This window comes from Setaria viridis, chromosome 7 (genome assembly GCF_005286985.2).
Source record: "Setaria viridis chromosome 7, Setaria_viridis_v4.0, whole genome shotgun sequence".
In the NCBI taxonomy this organism is placed as follows: Eukaryota; Viridiplantae; Streptophyta; class Magnoliopsida; order Poales; family Poaceae; genus Setaria; species Setaria viridis.
Genome location: NC_048269.2, coordinates 26,382,037 through 26,400,335, shown reverse-complemented (window position 1 = coordinate 26,400,335; position 18,299 = coordinate 26,382,037). Strand labels below are relative to the sequence as shown.

At 49.4% G+C, this 18,299-nt stretch overlaps 3 protein-coding genes and 1 pseudogene across 4 annotated transcripts; 3 read left to right on the top strand and 1 right to left on the bottom strand.

Annotated features, from left to right (window-relative positions):
* Window positions 1-478: 478 nt before the first annotated feature.
* Window positions 479-5,120, top strand: LOC117865717 (O-fucosyltransferase 16). 2 transcript variants are annotated; one of them, XM_034749957.2, is made up of 11 exons: window positions 483-997; window positions 1,125-1,184; window positions 1,276-1,366; window positions 1,495-1,571; window positions 2,643-2,731; window positions 2,805-2,988; window positions 3,082-3,263; window positions 3,346-3,448; window positions 3,539-3,870; window positions 4,001-4,618; window positions 4,786-5,120. In XM_034749957.2, the coding sequence occupies exons 1-10, from the start codon at window positions 797-799 to the stop codon at window positions 4,416-4,418; spliced, it is 1,737 nt and encodes a 578-aa protein (XP_034605848.1). In that variant the 5' UTR covers window positions 483-796; the 3' UTR covers window positions 4,419-4,618; window positions 4,786-5,120. The 2 variants fall into 2 exon arrangements, with proteins under 2 accessions (XP_072151176.1, XP_034605848.1); XM_072295075.1 differs by having other exon boundaries at window positions 479-997; window positions 2,805-3,263.
* A 2,448-nt stretch (window positions 5,121-7,568) lies between these two features.
* Window positions 7,569-8,315, top strand: LOC117864808 (probable polygalacturonase At1g80170). The gene is made up of 3 exons (XM_034748901.1): window positions 7,569-7,700; window positions 7,815-7,952; window positions 8,142-8,315. Exons 1-3 carry the CDS (start codon window positions 7,569-7,571, stop codon window positions 8,313-8,315), a joined length of 444 nt encoding a protein of 147 aa, XP_034604792.1.
* LOC117864807 (probable polygalacturonase At3g15720) lies at window positions 8,120-10,201 on the top strand (annotated as a pseudogene).
* Window positions 10,202-10,831: 630 nt separating this feature from the next.
* LOC117865500 (uncharacterized) lies at window positions 10,832-15,383 on the bottom strand. Its single transcript, XM_034749722.2, has 4 exons — window positions 13,833-15,383; window positions 13,581-13,744; window positions 12,460-12,683; window positions 10,832-12,122 (listed from the first exon to the last, which is right to left on the bottom strand). Exons 1-4 carry the CDS (start codon window positions 15,022-15,024, stop codon window positions 11,345-11,347), a joined length of 2,358 nt encoding a protein of 785 aa, XP_034605613.1. The 5' UTR covers window positions 15,025-15,383; the 3' UTR covers window positions 10,832-11,344.
* Between the last annotated feature and the right edge of the window lie 2,916 nt (window positions 15,384-18,299).

Sequence of the window (18,299 nt, the reverse complement as noted above, 5' to 3'; positions counted from 1 at the left end):
CATCTCATCAGCATTAAGCACGAAATAGCCTGCACATTAAATGCGCTCGTAATAATAAATCATGGCTGGTGATTAGAGCCTTCTGCAACGGTAAAAATCTGCATAATTGCTTTGTTACCCCACCATAGCCTGCACTATGAGGAACTTTTTTCCCTAATGTGACTGATCAGGCACTACTGGACACCATCATGTTGCTCACTAGCCACCAACTCACTCGCAAAGAGACACCCACAGAACATGCCAGATCGATCCACAAAGCAAAATAACAAAAAGTATAAATAAAATAATACTAATAATTGCGTGCTAATCCCACTTGTTACCCAAAACGAACAGGCGCAGGAAATTTAAAAATTAAAAAACGGTTGCCAGCATGCGAAGATTCCTCTGGTGTTTTCTCGCTGTATTTTTTTTTTGGTTTAGTTGCTGGGCCATTTCTTGTTGCACTATGCCCCCTGAAACCTCGCGTTTTCTCAGTTACATCCCCCTGGTTCGCCGCCTCCTGTTCTTCTCTTCTCGTTCACTTGCTTCCCATTCCGAGTGCCGCCCGCCACCCGGCTAAAGCTTCTGTCCGCCTCCACCGCCGCCTCGCGTCCCTCCCCGCGGGCGGCGAGTTGCACGCTCGCTTCGTTGGAAGGACGCCGAGGAGGCCGGCCGAGAAGGGGAGGCCCCGTGTTCGAGGAGCCGCGGGCGCGGGGAACAGAGGCGGCGTACGTGAGCGCCGTGAGCGCGCGCGTGCGCGGTGTGCGTGTGCGCCGTACGCGTTCGTGCGTGAGAGCAGCAGCAGCAGGAGGAGGGCATGGGGTCGAGGCGGCGGCGGCAGCACCACCACCACGGCCGGTGGGTGGTGCCCGCCGTGGCGCCGGCCGTGGCGGCGTTCGCGGCGGCGGGGCTGCTGCTCGTCGTCGTCGCGTTCCACTGCTTCCTGTCGCCGCCGCTCGGCGACGGCGGCAAAGGCAGCGGCGCGCGCGTCGTCCGGCGCCCGAACCCGCCGTTCCTGGTACGCTTCCTATGATTCTGTCGTCCGTTCACGAATGGTCAATTTGTGTTGGTCGCCGATTCTGTCCTGCTCCCTCGCTTGACGCGGGTTCCTGTTCTTCTCTCCCCCCTTCTGTTTCTCCGAGCAGTTGAACAAGCCAGCGGAGGTTGCCAGGAGTGTAATCGGCGCCGTGGATTTCGCTGTTCCTGTGAGTGCGGAATTCCGTGTTTGGTTCATAAATCCTTTCGTTGCTCGGGGGAATTGCGCGGTGATTTCATTGAATTCGTGGTGTTTTGCAGAGCGGCGGGAGCAAGCTCGGGGAGGAGCTCTGGGAGTCGAAGGCGGCGGGCAACTTCTTCGGCTGCAGCAACGCGACCAAGAAATTCGCCGGTACGCGTCCCCCGCGACATGTCGATTTCTTTTCGTCTACGAAACGTTTCGCTTCGGGGACGAATTGACGCTGCGCGTGTGCTGGGTGGCAATAAAAGCTTACTTTTCTTCTGTATGGTTGGATATAGATGCCAAGGCTGTGACGAAGTCGGACCGTTACCTGATGATCGCGACGAGCGGCGGACTGAATCAGCAGCGAACAGGGGTAAGAGGAGACAGACTGCCAATTGAACAGTGCTTGTTGCTGTGGTTAAAAAAAATCATTGGCTATCTGATTGTGCTGTGGTTAAAATTTAAGAAAGTTATACCGTGGTTCCAGTACACGCATAGGCTATCTGAAATCTTATGCTGGTTGTCTAATGTCCGTGCGTGCCTATGTTTGACAAGTTATGAGGTTTACGAGCATGTACTGATGTACATGCTACCATTGTAGTTGTAGCTCAGAACCCATTTTCGTCAGCTGTACGCTTCCAGCGTGTACCAGTTGGTCATTTACTCCAACTACTCTTTGATACGATCGGCATTCGGCAATCAGCCAGTCACTCCTGTACTCCAACCACTTTGTTTCGTTGGCCCCCTACGCCACTACGCCCGTGCATTTCTGTCTTTTGTTGGTATGCTCCAACTACTTTTCGACGCCCTTAGTGACTGGCTGGCTGCATCTGTGAATTAGTTTCATTTGCTGCCAATTGTCACCTGCACAACTACTCTGTTAGGAAATGTGTAAGTAATGCTTACTTGCCAATTCTGTTTGTGAATAATCTTTACAAGTGCTCATTTTATCATATTTATTAGGATGCTGTGCCTTGTGGTTGACCGATATTTCCTAGTATTTGTGTTGGTGGCAGATGTACTCCTGTTCTGTGTTACCATATCTAATTAGTACTAACTATGTTCTTTCTTGAGTACTTATTATCATTGGGTATAGACTATAGACCTAAACTCAAATAGCCTTTGGTTGCTCTCTTTTTTAGTTATATGTTAGCATAACTTAAACAAAAACATAATTACATTTACACTAAAGTATTTTGTTTATTTATTTCCAAAATTTTAAAAGGTTGACCACGTTTGTTCTATGCATCTTACAAGCTAGTTTAATGTGTGTGAGCTCAACTCTGGCATTGATCTTTAATAATGGGGGAATAAAGTAAATGTAACAAAGAGATTCTTCTCTTCGAACATCATTTGTTTTGTAATGATGATTTGCCAATTTATCTTTTGATTGATTCTTTCACCGAACATGACGGGATAATTACGCAACTTATCTTATTTCCAGATCATAGATGCTGTTGTTGCAGCCCGCATACTGAATGCAACACTTGTCATTCCAAAGCTGGATGAAGAATCCTTCTGGAAAGACGCGAGGTCAGAATCATTAACCTCTCTCTTGTTTGTTACAGCAAAGTGCCTTCTTCTAATCTTGAGTTCTGAATTGCAGTGACTTCGCAGAGATATTTGATGTCGATTCATTCATATCCTCACTCTCGAATGATGTAAAGGTCATACGACAATTACCTGATAGGAATGGGAAAACACGTTCACCGTATAAGATGCGTATTCCTAGAAAGTGTACTCCAAAATGCTACGAGAACCGAGTGCTACCTGCTCTTCTAAAAAAACATGTAAGCATCACGGTTTTTGAAATTGACGTGTTTCCTTACATTTGGCATTTTCTGCTAAAAATGCTCATTTCTGACATCACTATCCACATACAGGTTGTTCAATTGACAAAATTTGACTACAGAGTGTCCAATAGGCTAGAGACTGATCTTCAAAAACTTAGGTGTAGAGTCAATTATCATGCACTGCAGTTCACAGATCCTATCCTAAAAATGGGCGAATTGCTTGTCCGAAGAATGAGGGCAAGAAGTGGGCGCTTCATTGCTCTTCACCTAAGGTGATATTATATAACCATTTTTTGTGCCAACATCTGCATTGCACGTATAGTATATGCTAACCATTGCCCCACATACTGACAGATTTGAGCCTGACATGCTTGCTTTCTCTGGTTGCTACTATGGGGGTGGAGACATTGAGAGAAGAGAACTCGGTGAGATTCGTAAGAGGTGGAAAACCCTGCATGTAAGAGAGTACTATGCTATTACCTAGTGATCCTTCTACAAGTATCACAGTTTTAGATTTTTGTTGTAACACATTTGAAAATATGTACAGGCAAGTAACCCAGACAGAGAACGACGGCATGGTAAGTGCCCTCTAACACCAGAGGAAGTCGGCCTCATGCTTAGAGCACTGGGATTCGGGAAGGACGTACATGTATATGTTGCATCAGGAGATGTATATGGAGGCGAGGAAACATTGGCACCTCTGAAAGCACTGTTCCCAAACTTTCACTCAAAGGAGACTCTAGCAAGCAAGGAGGAGTTGGCACCTTTCTTACCATATTCATCTCGCATGGCTGCTCTTGATTTTATTGTGTGTGATAGGAGCGATGTTTTTGTGACAAACAACAATGGCAACATGGCCAGAATGTTGGCTGGTCGAAGGTATATTATTTCTTTTCTGTTATTGTCTTGTGTCAATATAAATTCAATGACAATTGATTGACCAAAGTAAAATTGCTTTATGTCTTCCTTACAAGGAAATGATAATTGACTGATAAATTGTGGGTTTCAGGAGGTATTTTGGGCACAGGAGGACCATAAGGCCCAATGCTAAGAAACTGTACTCACTATTTCTGAATCGAACCAGCATGAGTTGGGACAGATTCGCATCCAAAGTTCAGACATTCCAAAAGGGATTCATGGGGGAGCCCAATGAGATTAAACCAGGAAGGGGCGAATTCCATGAGCATCCTATGGATTGCATTTGTGCAAAATCAAAGGGAAAAACTGGACAGAGCAGGCCTCACCAAAGTAAACGTGCTGGAGAAGCTGTGGAGAACCTTTCTAGTGATGGAGACCTCGACTGGAGGGATTTGGACTATGTAGAGCATACACCATTGGGCAAGGATACATCTAATGAATCCGAATCAGATGATATTCGTGTTGGTGGATCAGACATTCCCGAATTGGAGGACATGATGTCAGACTAGATACTTACAGATAGATATTTATAAATAGGTTTGTTTTTCTTTTCATAGGGCTTGGTGATAAATTATTTGGTTGACAGAAGGTGCTGCATAGTTTATCTTTTCTCCTGTTTATTTCTTGGGGACTTCTAGAAGACAGTATGAGTTTTTTGCTGGCCCGACAAAGAAGAAAGGCCAGTGAGGGCTTCCTGCAGAAAAGACAGGTAAATATGAAATTCTTGAAGCAAGCAAATGCCATTTGGTATCAATACACTTGATTATCTGAAAAATGGAAGTTGCCAGTCACAGAAGTTTTATGTTTTACTCTCATCATGTAACTTCACTTTATCATATCTTCGATATTGACATGCTCTGTCGTGTTCTAATGCAGGGGAAGCCTTCAGTTGAGTATGAGGAAAACAACTGTACAGTGTTTGATTGGTCCTCAAGTAATGAAGTAATGCTGATTGGTAAATTAAAAGACTTTTTTCCCTCATGGTTCTTCTTCCTTATAGTTTGTACCGTAAATAGATGCTACAGAAGTAGCCTCTTTAAGCGTTTACTGTGTAGCGTTATAACTAGTAGAATTTGCTGGGTTTTAGTATTTATTCTTGTCCTTTTTTTATGACAGAATAAATGTCTGTTATCAATTTTGCTGTCCTTCATTGAAATCTGTATATATAACTTGTAACATGAGAATGAAAAGGAGATTTTGCCGTTGCCTTACCGTCTTTTTTTAGAGAGAGAGGCATCAATGTGCTGGTTCCCTGATTATTTCCTCGACATGTTCATTGGTTTGACCTGTCAAGTGTTGAGTGCGCCGAATGTTTCTTCAGACTATTCGTTGAAAAAATGGTTTCTTCAGGCTGTTCTTTACAAGCCAATATTATCCACGGTCAGCATGATCACTCTGTTCATATCTTGAACAGCTTTTGATGAAACGTTGCTTGGTGTTCCATCGCACATGGATGCAGAATTACATGTGCAAGTGGAGCCCTCCATGCAGTCCTCGTTTGTTCTTTGATTTAGATGTATCGAAGCCTCAAGGGACTTTGTACTCAACAACACTTTTGGGCTTGTGTAGATAAAATGCAACACTTTTGAGTTCCACGACGTTGATCAAAATGTCAGCGACTCCACTTGTGGCACGCATCGACTGCGAGTGTACGAAGCCGAGGGAAGCGGCTTGGTTTGGGTGGCAGAGTCCGGACGCCTGCTGCACACGGCACAGGGACGTGCGTCCCCGCGAACGACGGCACGGCACCCTGCAGCCAGCCGGCCCTGCGTTTCTTCCTCGTCATCCGCTCGGCTCAACGCTACTCGGCCGGTCCCCGCCCGCTTCTCCGTGCCCGGCGCTGGCAGTGTCAACAGAATTGGAGATTGGCGTCGGTGCTTGTGGCTTTGTGAGTAACTCCCTCATTCGCCTTCGTTTCACTTTCACCCGTAGCAGCAGTACGGAGTAGTAGCATGCGGCGATGATGTTCGGGAGTGTGACATGATGGGTTTGGCCTAGGAAGGAGTTTCTGGGCCAGGCCGGGCGGGGCCGGCAGTTCTCTGGCTGTGTAATTTCAGCGTTTCTGGGCCGAATTCAGACCTGAGCATGGCCCGGCTCATAATCCTTGTAGGTCCCGGGCTCGGTGACAGGAAACTGGACCCCAAAAGGTTATTTTATTTTTTTATTTAAAAAGAATACGAGGCTTGAGCCCGGTCGGAAAAACGGCCCATCAGGACTATTTCACTATTTGTGCCGCCCATCAATACTATTTGTGCCGAAAATCCGATTAAAGTAATTGTCTGAAACAAAAAATCTAGACTGAGAAATGACAATCTTCGTCCAGGCCGCTGGTGGAATCAAAAGAATTGAGGAGAAATCGCACGAGTGGCTGCATGAGCTAGATATATGCACTATTGATAGAAATGCAGCAGCCTTTCAAACAAAATAATGATAGAAATGGAGCAGCAGCCTTTATTTAAATTTCCAATCACATCTAGTAATCTATCAGTACGTGCACCCTTCTATCTGCAAGGGAAAACATCTGTTCGTTGAAGGATCTCTCTACATTTTCCGACTTGAACAATGAACATGCATACATACATATATCGTAAGGATATGCATCTATTTTGTAATAAGGATCTACATTTCCGACATGACCGAGGCTTAAAGGAATCGCTCCCTCTCATCGCCCACTTGGACGAGCGTACTCTTTTTTTTCAAAACATGGAATTATTTCTGACCTCTGCGACCGCACTTAGTCTAGTTCTTACAGCAAATTTAGCTTCAAAAGCTGATCACCAACATAAAAATAAAAGTTCACCAATTTTAAGAGAAATCATAAGCATAGTCTATTATTGCTTCTCCATCTGTTTTTGACGAAGATATCCAAAGCGATGACTTCCAGCGCTTTGCTTGCCGCCCGGACTACTTCCCTAGTATCTTCACGTTGCAATAGGGACCAAAACTGCAACCAATAAGCTCCCCTTAATACAACCAGCATAAAAGAGGTGAACCTTTTTTTTCTAAAAACTATATCATTATGAGTACACCAAATCACCCACATAAGAGTAGCAACCCCCACATAGATCAACCTTCTTGTCTTATTTTCTATGCTCGTTAACCAATTTCGCAGCATATGATTTATTGACCTAGGTGGGGTTAACCCAGTAGCTATATTAACAACTCTCCAAATTGTCTTAGCATGTTGACAATAAAAAAAGAGGTGGCTAATTGTTTCATTATGATCACAGAAGCAACATTTTTTGCTCCCAGACTAGTTCCTCTTCGCTAGGTTATCCTTCGTGAAAATAACGCCTCGTTAAAGGTACCAAAGAACATTTTTATTTTTAGAAGCTAGCTTCCATATAAATTTATTAATAAAAGGCGTATCCTGGATTATGAGATATTGATACCTAGAGCTTACTAGTAAAATTACCATGTCTATGCAAATCCCAGGTAAAATTATCCCTTCTGTCAGAAAGATGGTAGGAAGCTATTTTAGCTACAAGGTTATACCAAGCAGCCAATTTATCCCCAACTAAAACTCTTCTAAAATATATATTCCATGATGTCTGGTTTATAACATTTGCCACTGTAGCATGGACTGTTATATATACGTGCTCATGCTTCCTTAAAACCGTAGACGGTTCATAATCTGCTCACAGGGCGCCCTCGGCATCATGTGGACTGTCATCGTCGTGCTCGCTGGCCTCGCCCTCGGGTGTGGCGCCGTCGACAACGCCGGCGGGGAGCTCGTTTTCGATGTCGTGGACCACGGGGCGAGAGGCGACGGCATCACGGACGACACCAAGGTACGTAGGCGCGCGTGCCCGTGCGCGTCATCTTCTTGGTCCGACGGCGCAGGCCGGACGTGCTCACGTTTGCTTCGGTGGTGTGTCTCTGCTCTCTGGTTTCGATCTCTCAAGGCGTTCGAGGCCGCCTGGACCGCGGCGTGCGGCGCCAAGGCCCCGTCGGCGTCGATGGTCGTGCCGCCGCAGAGATCATTCCTCGTCGGCCCCGTCAGCTTTCAGGGGCCATGCGCCTCCGAAAGAATCACCGTGCAGGTACGTGCCCTTCGACAACACCTTGTTAAAAACTGGTCAACAAGCGCGCGGCAGAAACATGACAAAGCAGATTTTTTTTAATGTTTTCTAAACACTTCTCATCTGTTGACTATAAATGATATCAACAGTCAAACTTATTAAAAAATGTTTGACTTTGTACTGAAACATGCTGGCTTACTGTTGGCACAGATCCAGGGCAACATTGTGGCGCCACCATCGACGGCGGCGAACACATGGACCAGTGTTAGAAACAACTACTGGCTGATGTTCAGTCGCGTGGCTCAGGGTGACCGGCAACGGCATGCTCGACGGCAACGGCCAAAGCTGGTGGATCAGGACTCAGGAGATGCGGCGATGTCGTGAGTGCCATCACGCTTTACATGCTTTTCTACAAGCAAAAACATCTACCAATTCAAGCACCTAATTTTTCTGTCTCATTTTCTCCCCCCACTTCCACAGGATTGCGTTCAATCTGCACCGACGGTATGTAATGTAATGTCGTTCAAATCTTCATTTTCTTTTCCCTGTCTCTCGTTGAAACTTGAATACCGAGGTGTGAATGCCTCCCTGCATCAGGCGTTGAAGCTGGTGAAGTGCAACAACCTGGAGGTGAGCCAGTTGAGCAGCAAGGACAGCCCGCAGATGCACATCGCCATCCTTGAGAGCAGCGGCGTCAACGTGTGGGGGCTCAACATCACCGCGCCGGGGAGCAGCCCGAACACGGACGGCGTCCACATCGAGCAGAGCCAGAATGTGCAGGTCACCAACTCCAGGATCTGCACCGGCGACGACTGCATCTCCATGAGCTCCGGGAGCCGCTTCGTCACCGCCGACGGCATCGAGTGCGGGCCTGGCCACGGAGTAAGGTAACCGATCGATGTGATGGGACTACTGGAAGGACAATACCGTACTGCGTGTTCTAACACATGATATGTATATATCTTCACCCAGCTAGCACCTATGGTTTTCGTGTTGGGCAGTATTGGGAGTCTGGGCAAGAATGGTGATACGGCCGCCGTGGAGTTCATCGACGTGAAGAATGTTCACTTCATCAATACCATGAACGGAGCCAGGATCAAGACATGGGAGGTAAACCGAAAACCGTGAATTTCTTTTCTTGTAAACAACCCAACACTTAAATTTGTGGGCATTATGTCAAGGCTGTGTTTGTTGTTTTTCTTTTCATTTCTTGCTTCATAGGGTGGACAAGGGTACGCAAAATCCATCTCATTCACCAACATAGAGTTCGACAACGTGGACAACCCCGTGCTCATCAACCAATTCTACCGAGACCGCTCTGTCGCCGTACGGATACACTCTACTTGTCTACCACACACCACACTGCTAGCTTAAAAGCAACTGATGCCTGCGGATGTCGTGGGTTTGCAGCGGGCCGTGGCGATCAGCAACGTAACGTACAGCAATCTGAAGGGGACTTCGAGCCGGACAACCGCCGTGGCGTTCGACTGCAGCGACGGCGACAGCTGCACGGACATCCACGTCGACTCCATGAACATCATCACGGGGCCAGGTGGGGCAGCAAACAGTCGCCCGCTGCCGGAACGCGCAGGTAGCCATCTCCGGATCAGTTTACCCAGAGATCCCGTGCCGCAGCTAAGTAGACAGGGAAGGTTTGCAGTGCGCTGGCATGAAGAGTAGCCTAACCTATCGAGGTCTTTTCATCAGAAAAGAAAGTTGTAGCATGTCGAGTTAGATCGTGTTTCCGAGCAGCTCCAAAAAGGCAGCGCATCTAGCCCCATGTCTCCGAAATCCGACGCCTGCTGGGTGCGCTGCCTGGACCAGGCAGCTCCTGCCAGGAAGTGGGCGGCGCAAGCGGCGTCGGCCTCGGCGCGCTGTGAGTTTACGGCCGCCGCAGCGGCGCGAGACGCCGCGGATGCGTCACGGACGGCCCAGACGATCCTCGATGCCCTTGTTGCTATGGCGAGAGATGAGGCCTTCGTCGGTGATCCGGGTGTTCTTCGTCCTCCCATCGGTCTTGTTGCAGATCGCTGAGGAACGGTAGGTAAACCCTGAAGCCCTCCACCCGCACAGCCGAGGGCTCTGTAGCATGGCGGCCATGCTCACCTCGATCGAGTTGGGCTTGTTCGATATCTTACTTTGAGATGGACTAGAAATCGAATGGTTGATCTTATATATATCTTCTCCTGTCGGTCAGTTCCCAGCTTGTTAAGTTCTTCCAGCGTCCTCCGCCGATCCCATAAAAGCAAGGAAACCAACAAAAAAAAAAAGGGAAACGATCAAACGAAGGTTCGATGATTACCCAGGATCCTTTCTTCGTACGCTCCTTCTCGCATAGACGACCCCCCCCCCCCCCCCCCCCCCCCCCCCCCCCCCCCCCCCCCCCCACAAAAAAAAAAAATCCAAGTGCGGAAGCGCCTAATCCGCCCGTGGGGAATTACGGCATGACACTGCGACGCCCTCACCTCAGCCCGTGCCGACGCATCTGCCACTGCCACCGGCGTGCTGATGGCTTCGGTGCTTGGGGGTTGGAGCACGGTGTAGGTGACGTCCAGGGCGAGGAATCAACAGAGAGCTGGCCAACATTTAGGAGGTATGTTTTGAGATCGCCACATGGTTCTCCATAATTGATGCACAATGTTAGTCCAGGATTACACCTCTAGCTGCAGATCTTAGATGGTTTTGACTTTGAGCGCGTACAACTATTAATCAATTCAGTTGGCATCTCATCCCCGATCGATGGGATCACCTCGTCACCTATATGGTTCATTTTGGTGTTCTGTTTTGTTTGCAGTTAGCACTGTCTAGTGCAGGAAAAGGTTAAAATGCAATCTGCAAGAGACTACCAATACCAGCATGCAAGAGTCAGGCAGAGATGATTGCAAAGACGCCATACGATATGTACAATTTTATACATACATCAAAAGATCGTTCCTGAATGCACATTTGACTGATTTTACATCCAGCCACTTTACATATACCTGTCACCAACATTCAACGGGTCTGTTTTTGGGGAGCCCTTGTACGAATCAGCCACTTGGGTAACAGCTGCATCTAGGGATTATTTCCACTCTCTTCACGACTGGTAACCTTGGTGCTGACAAAGGGATATATACACTTCCCTCAACCAAGGCAGACCATTTACCTGAGCACTGTGCACAAAATGATCTTCCGTTAGGATATGTTATCCTTTGCCACAACATTAAACCCGCTGCTATCATTAGCCCAAACTTCTCGAGTGACAGAGTTTCAACGGCACAAAACCCCATTCAAGTTGTTTTTTTTTTCAGTGGCACAAAACCCGATCCCTGTTTCTTCTGCACAGGAAGCCATCATACCCAAAGGAGCCACCATTACACCCACCTCTGCATCTTATATTTTTCATACCACCCAGCCAGGAGATGATTGAAATCTTACGAGCTGCTTTTGTAGTTTGAACTTCTATTCGAGCTACGCTGCTCTCTCCTCACATTTTCTCTTGGCAACCTTGCCCCTTCACCACATTTCGATACCTCCTGCAAAGCTTGCAGCGAATTGGCAGCAAAGTTCTCTAAAGCTTCAAGAACCAGCCTCAGATTTACGTGCAAGTTACTTGCCTCAACACAATGGGCCTCATACAACTGTACGGTCCGAGGCACATGCAGTCTCTGCCGGCTTGGTACTAGCGCCAGTTTCTTGTTTAGTTCCTCGGCCTCCTTGTTAATCTCCTGCGTCTTCCTCTCCAAAATCTTGAGCCATTTTTCCCTTTCTCGAGTTGCGATTGTTTGTTCGCTTTGCTCAAGATGCTGCTGCTCCCATAGGTGTCGCACACTAGACACAAGAGCTTGCATGGCGTTAACCACATCCTTCTCAGAAATCCGATTCATAGCCTGAGACCATTTGTTGCAGATAACAAAAACCAAAGGTGCACCTATGCTTCCTGGTGAATAAGATGGAACTCCAGTATCATTGTCCTCAGGCTCGTAGTTAAGACAGAGCGCTAACCATCCATTCAGTGCTTTTACAAAGTTCCTTTGTGCATTCACCCAAGAGGAAAAACTGATGATCCATTTAATCAGCTCTACTTCAAGCTCTATTGCCAAATCCTGGCCATTTGCACCTGACACAATCGAAGTCAAGTTTTTGGCTTCTGATATCACTTGACACTGACTGTGGTAGGAGTCTAGTTTATCTTGCCACATTAATACAAACCTGGAAACGAGTCGTCAATTTGTTCAGGAAGGACCCAACAATGAAAAAGAGAAAGGGACAATCAAATGGAAAAGTAATTACTTAGCATAGTTCAAGGTTCACCATATAACACAATGAAGTAAAGGAAGACTCTCTGGCAATCCTATATATGCATGTTTTCTAGTCCCCCTAAATCCATTCAGTCAGCATGTACGCACACTTCAGCTCATAATTTATTATGTGAAAATTGCATTTGGGATGTCTGCACTACCCTGATTAGGACATCTGTTTAACTACAAACTAGAAAGGCCCAAGACAAATATTGAGCAACACTCCTTGAGTTAAAAGATGGACATACCCTTGGATTAAGGCATTAACTTGCGGCCACAATTCCTCATCCCTTAATTTGTTTATCTTTCTTGAAATCTTAGCAATAACACGCACAGCTATTCTTATCCTTGTCGAAAGCTTCCTCAGCAAATTTCGAGTTGCGTCGATCTTTTGAGGTTCAGCACCTTTTTGATCCAATAATTTCAATCGCTTAGAGTTCTTGGCAATAAGTAAGCGCATTTTCTCCTCAGCCTGCACGAGAAATACAGCAACCGAGAGAAAAATACCGTGTAAACAGGATTGGCAAGGGTGAAAATATGCATGGACATAATCTACTGAACTATAACGCTATCAAATCATGAAATAAATGTTAAGAACTTGTTCCATAATGTGGCATATCCAATCCAACGAAGATGGTTGTAGTCTTAAAAAAAATGTTGTATTTACTGTGACACACATGACTGGAAGCAAATAGAATCTCAAAGTATATCCACTTATTCTCCCATGTTCCACTAGCTGGCCCAATGAAACTCCACTACTACCAGATCAGAAGAAAATTTTAAAACTCTAGTGAGACAAGTTCTCCCAAATCTGGCCGTTAGGCTTCCAGAAAGCCACTTTCCATGGTATTATCCTAATTGGACTATTGGTTATCATGCCCACTTGCCTAGGACCTGAAGTGCACACTAGCACAGGGCTCAAGTAGTAAAACCAATCAATTAGCACTTCAACTAGATGCACATCAGGTTGCAAAAATTGTTTTTGAGAGAAAAGGGGAGACTGGTTATATATTAAAATTAAAGGAAAGGTTCCAGTTTTGAGATTTAGCAGCCATTTGACTTTCCTAGAAGTATGAAATTAAAAATTGTGTTTGATAAGTAAAAATAAGATCAAGCTTCCTTAGAAATACCAAGACTGTTGGTGACCAAGCACCCTTAGTTTAGTTTAGTTGAAGTTACTCTTGGTTCAAGCACAACTGCACAAGGCCACAGTTTAAATGCAGATTCAGACTAACATAGTAACATGGAACTAAAATTGTACTGCCTGAGCAGCAAAAATTGCAGCATGCCATACAATATTATCATTTAATTTCCATTGCACATTTCCATGAATCACCGATAACAAGGCGAGTTCTTTATCAGGGCATACCTTGACCTCACCGTACAGCTTCGTTTCCCAGAAATAGAGCTTCTCAAGTGCCGAGGATAGGCTCCGTGAGTCCACCACCTTACCTACAACTCCAACGTCCAAAAGGTCCATATCTTTGCACCCCAAACGAGAGACGGAGATAGCTGATATCATCTTTGATGAAGCTGATCAAAGTATTAATGAGCCAGTGAGATATAGGGAATTAGTGATAAAGCGAGCTAAATTGAACAGGAAGTAAAGATTGTAGCTTACAGTGGTAGACTGAGCTGCGTCCTTGGTAGCTTGGCCTTCCGACTTCGAGCAAGGGCGCGAGTTGCCGTGCCGCCTCTGCCGTGCGGACAAGCTGTGCCTTGATTTCACCGGCAACATTACCATTCTCGGCGACCCTCCGCGCCGGAGGGGCTGGCGCGTGCACGAACACATTTCCATGTGCTAGTGGCCTTCGCCGTACCTCGCCGATTACGTCATTATGGGCCATGACATTCCCCGGCTCGTCGAGTTCAGCAATGCTGCTCGCACCGCCGAGCGAGCTGCGCCGGCTGCGGGCACCGCCACAACCAGGTCCCGGGTACTCACCGGCAACTTCCTTCACGACCACACTGTCTTCCTCCTCGTCGTCCTCCAGGTCCGGGATGCCCTCCTCCTCGCGCACCTCCCGCGAGCTCCGGCTCGGCGTGTACGGCGCCGCTGCCGCGGTAGCAGGCGCGGCGGAATCGTAGTCGTAGTAGCTGTCATACCCGTACGAGTCGTAGTTCTCGAACACGTTCAGAAAGTCCCACGAGCTCGCCTTCGGCGGCGAAGGTGGCGCAGTCGCTGGCGGCGGCCGCTGCGGTGGGGTGGCCACGGGCAGGGGATTCTGGGCGCCGTAGGCGTAGTGCTGTTGGTAGCCGCCCGCAGCGTCGAAGGAGCCGAAGCGCACGCGCTCCGGCGGTAGAGGCGCGCGCTGCGTCACGGCGACGGACGCCGGGGGCGGTCGGCTGCGCGCGTAGTAGAACTGGAGCGAGCCCGGGGGCGCCGGGAACGCGTACGCCGGCTGCGGGGCGTACCCGTACCCGTAAGAAGGGTACTGCGGCTGCGGCAGCTGCTCGGGGACGCCGCGGGGAGGCGAGTCGGCCGGCGACGCCGGCTCGGATCCGGACGGCGCGCCGAAGTGGAGGTGCGAGGGCTGGCCGCGCGGAGCCTGCGCTGGCGGGTCGAAGGGCCGCGGCAGCCGGGCCGCGCCGCCGCCCTTGCGCTCGGAGGGCAGCGCGAGCCCCGGCGGCTCCGCCTGCAGGCGGAGGAGGCGGTGCAGCGGCGCCGCGACGGACTCGACGGAGTCCGCGAGCGCGGCGTGCGCCTCGGCGAGCGCGTAGCGGTGGCGCACGGCCGCGGCGAGCAGCACCGCGCGGCCGCGGCACAGCGCGACGGCCTCCTGGTCGTCGAGCTTGGACCCCTTGCACCCCATGGCTGGAGGCTGCTGGTGCGCGAACGGTACAAGTACGACGGACGCAGCCCTCTCGAGTGGAGTGGAGCAGGCAGTGTATACGGTCCACTATACCCTCCCTCCTTGCTACTCGTACTTGCCCCCCATTAATGGCGTTCGGTGGCGTTTGGTACGGTCCGGTCTGGTCGTCCGGCGCGGCGCGGGGGCGAGGGCGATGGCTGGCTGAGGCTGATGGCGCAATGATACGGTCACGCGCGCGAGCGGACCGACGGGCGGGGAGGTAAAACGTGGAAGCAGGAGGTGGAGAGGGAGAAGGCGACTTGGGACTTGAGATGGGGAGAGGAGTGAGAAGCGACGACGGCGGCGGGGAGATCGGGGGAGGTCAGAATCTTCTCTTTTATTTGCTTGCGCATTTCTTTTTCGGGGGCTTGTCGTGGCACCGCACAGTTTTTTGTTGCCTAGTAGTATCACTGTAGCAGCTGCAGCTGTGGCGGGAGTGTGGGGGTGCTGGGGGCGCGGAGGGCGTGCGCCGTGGTGCGGAGCGGTGGAGCAGGCGAGCAGCGGAAAAGTCCAACGCTCAGGGCTGCGGGAACGCGACGATCCCCTCCCCTCGCTACTGCCTACTGGACCGCGCGGGGCGGACAGGCAGACAGGCCGCACGAGAGCAGAGCAGGCCACCGGGGACCGACCCCTCAGCGGCCGCGAGGTGGAGGAGTGGGCGCCGGCGAATGGTTTGGTTGGGGTCGCCGGATCGGAGCCGAGCTCGGGCGAGTGGTGGTGGATCGGGTGCGCCGGTGTGGGGTTCTCTCTCGCTTTCTCGGGCCAGGCCAGCCGCGCGGCGCATTGACGCTTCCTTCATTCCTTGTCCCGCTCAGCATATGCTGCCTGCTTCTGCCAGCCCGGATCAACCAAACCAGGTGGTAGGGTGGCCGGCGCGTGCCGGCCGGCTGGGGCGCACGCCGCGGATCCCCGTCGCTGTAGCCATGCCGTGCGCTGAGCCGCTGAGTCTGCTGGCCCCGTGCACCGTGCTCTCGGGGAACAGTGAAAGGATTTTCCCTGCCAGTAAAGAGACAGTCCACCGTTTCGTTGGCAATGTACCCCACGGGGGGAGTGGGGGTGAAGGCGGGGGGTGAATTGGGTCCGGGAAGTCAGGGGCGCGGGTCGCGTCGCCGGATTGCCCAGTCCCCAACCCCGCAGTAAAATCGCACTGGCCTGTTGCGTCAAACATTTGCTGCTGCTACTCCCAGTACAGAGCTACAGCTCCAACGTACGTAGTAGTGGCCACTGGACAGTGTCGGTAGTAATACAAGTCTCCTAGACCAAGTACGCACGCGACATGAAGCGTGACTGCGTGAGACGGGGCGAGGCTGGAACAGTGGGCCTGTACGTGGACGTGTACGGGAGGCAGATATGCAGATGTAGCTTTTTTTGTCAATGATCAATGTGCTTAGTACTGTGCTTGTCACCCTACTAATCGCTGCAGCTACTGTCGTAGGGATAGGAATACTGTACAAAGTGTTGCCTAGGTAACACGGGCACACGGACACGGCGGCCGGCAGCGGCCTTTTACTGCCCCGTCAGCATTCTCTGTCTTCAAATGTAAGTGGGGCCGGCACAGAACTGTTCTGTGTGATTTTTTTTAAAATTTCGCTGCACTACTGGAATTCGAAGCGCAGAAATGGTGAAGATATCTCTTGACTTCGGCGATAACGGTGAGGAAATTTACACCACAACCAGGCCAGTGGCCACAGATTCAAGGATGCCAATGATCAAGGTCAATCTCAATACATAATTTCTTGTACGTGAAACTACCCTTGAGACCGATTTAGTCTCTAAAGTGTCAAGTATTCAAGTCTTGAAGAAGTAATCAGAGGCCGGTGCGGATTTCTCTCGTCGTTCCTATTTTCTGTCGACGCTCTACTCTTGCACTCTTGCGGTTGCGCTTCTGACTTTCATGAGTGAGTGATACCGCTGCTAAGAGTGGACCGCTGCTCCAAATCTTTGCGGGAACCGAGACAAATCTGATGGAGCAAAGCGTCAGAGAAGCAATGCAATGGTGTGACAAGATCTCGGCGCCAACTCCTGCCTCCTGCGAGGCGATCAGCCGATCACGCCGCTGCACCTCTTGCAGCTGTTCAGCTTTCTTCAGCCGCTGGGCTCTGGGCTTTCTCAGAGAAACCGGCCATGCCTTTAACTCCATGCAACCACTGCGCCAGAGATAGATAGGGCATTGATCCCAGGCCTGGCCATGCTTTTTTCACTGGCTCCCTGCTTCAATCATCAATTCTACGTGCCCCCACTGTTCATTTCAGGCCTCTGCCCTTTTACCACAGTAGGTTTCGACCAGGAGACGGAGCTCCACTTGCCGCTGTTCGTCTGTTCGGCCACACATCGCTCCAGCCTCCAGTGACCCGTTGAGGCCTGTAACCTGAGTGCCTGACCCTCCTGGCCTGCTCCCCCTCCATGAACACTAATCTAGGACTGAGATTCAGCTCAGAAACCTCATCAATTCGACCACGGTTCCATGACAGTTAACCACTGTGTCAGGGTGCCTCCTGAATGGTATGGTTAAGCTAAGCACCAGCTAAGGAGGTGAATGTTGGGCCTCGAGCGCCGTTCGTAGACAAAAACCCTTTAACCTCGTAAGTTCTGGATCGAGAAACAAAACTCATGGAAGTTATCCTAGTAATAAAACTCGTACCCTCGCATATTCCTTGTTGCTTTGAGGATTCGAAACTCACAATTATTGGTTGATAACTAAACTCCAATTGAACTAACCCTCGAATGTTCGAAGTCAATCTTGAACACCGGGCTTTCACCTATTTTACTCTTTACTCAGGGGGAGACCCTGAAGGGAGACGTCGCGAGGTTGCAGGCTCATGGAAGCAACATGACGGACCGAATGCCATGAGGTTGGGCATTTTTCTCCGGCACAAAGGTGAAGTCCCGAGGTTGAAAAGATGGAAGCGTGAGAAGCGTAACTACACGAGGGCGTGAGAAGCGTGACTACACGAGGGCGTGAGAAGCGTGACCACATGGAGGAATTCAATTTGTACATGTTACCCAAATAACTTTTATGTATGGCATATTCTAGGAATGTAATAGTTGAGAAGGGACATTTCCGGAACGTAAAGTGGCTCACGAGTCACTATAAAAGGGAAGCCCTACCCCGTTGTAAAGGGAGACTCATTGTTTTTTAGAACTTACAAGTGCTATCTCTTTCCATTAACACATTTGTTGGTGTCGAATTCTTTTGAGACCAACAGGGTGCTCACCGTGTTCTCAGCTACAAAATA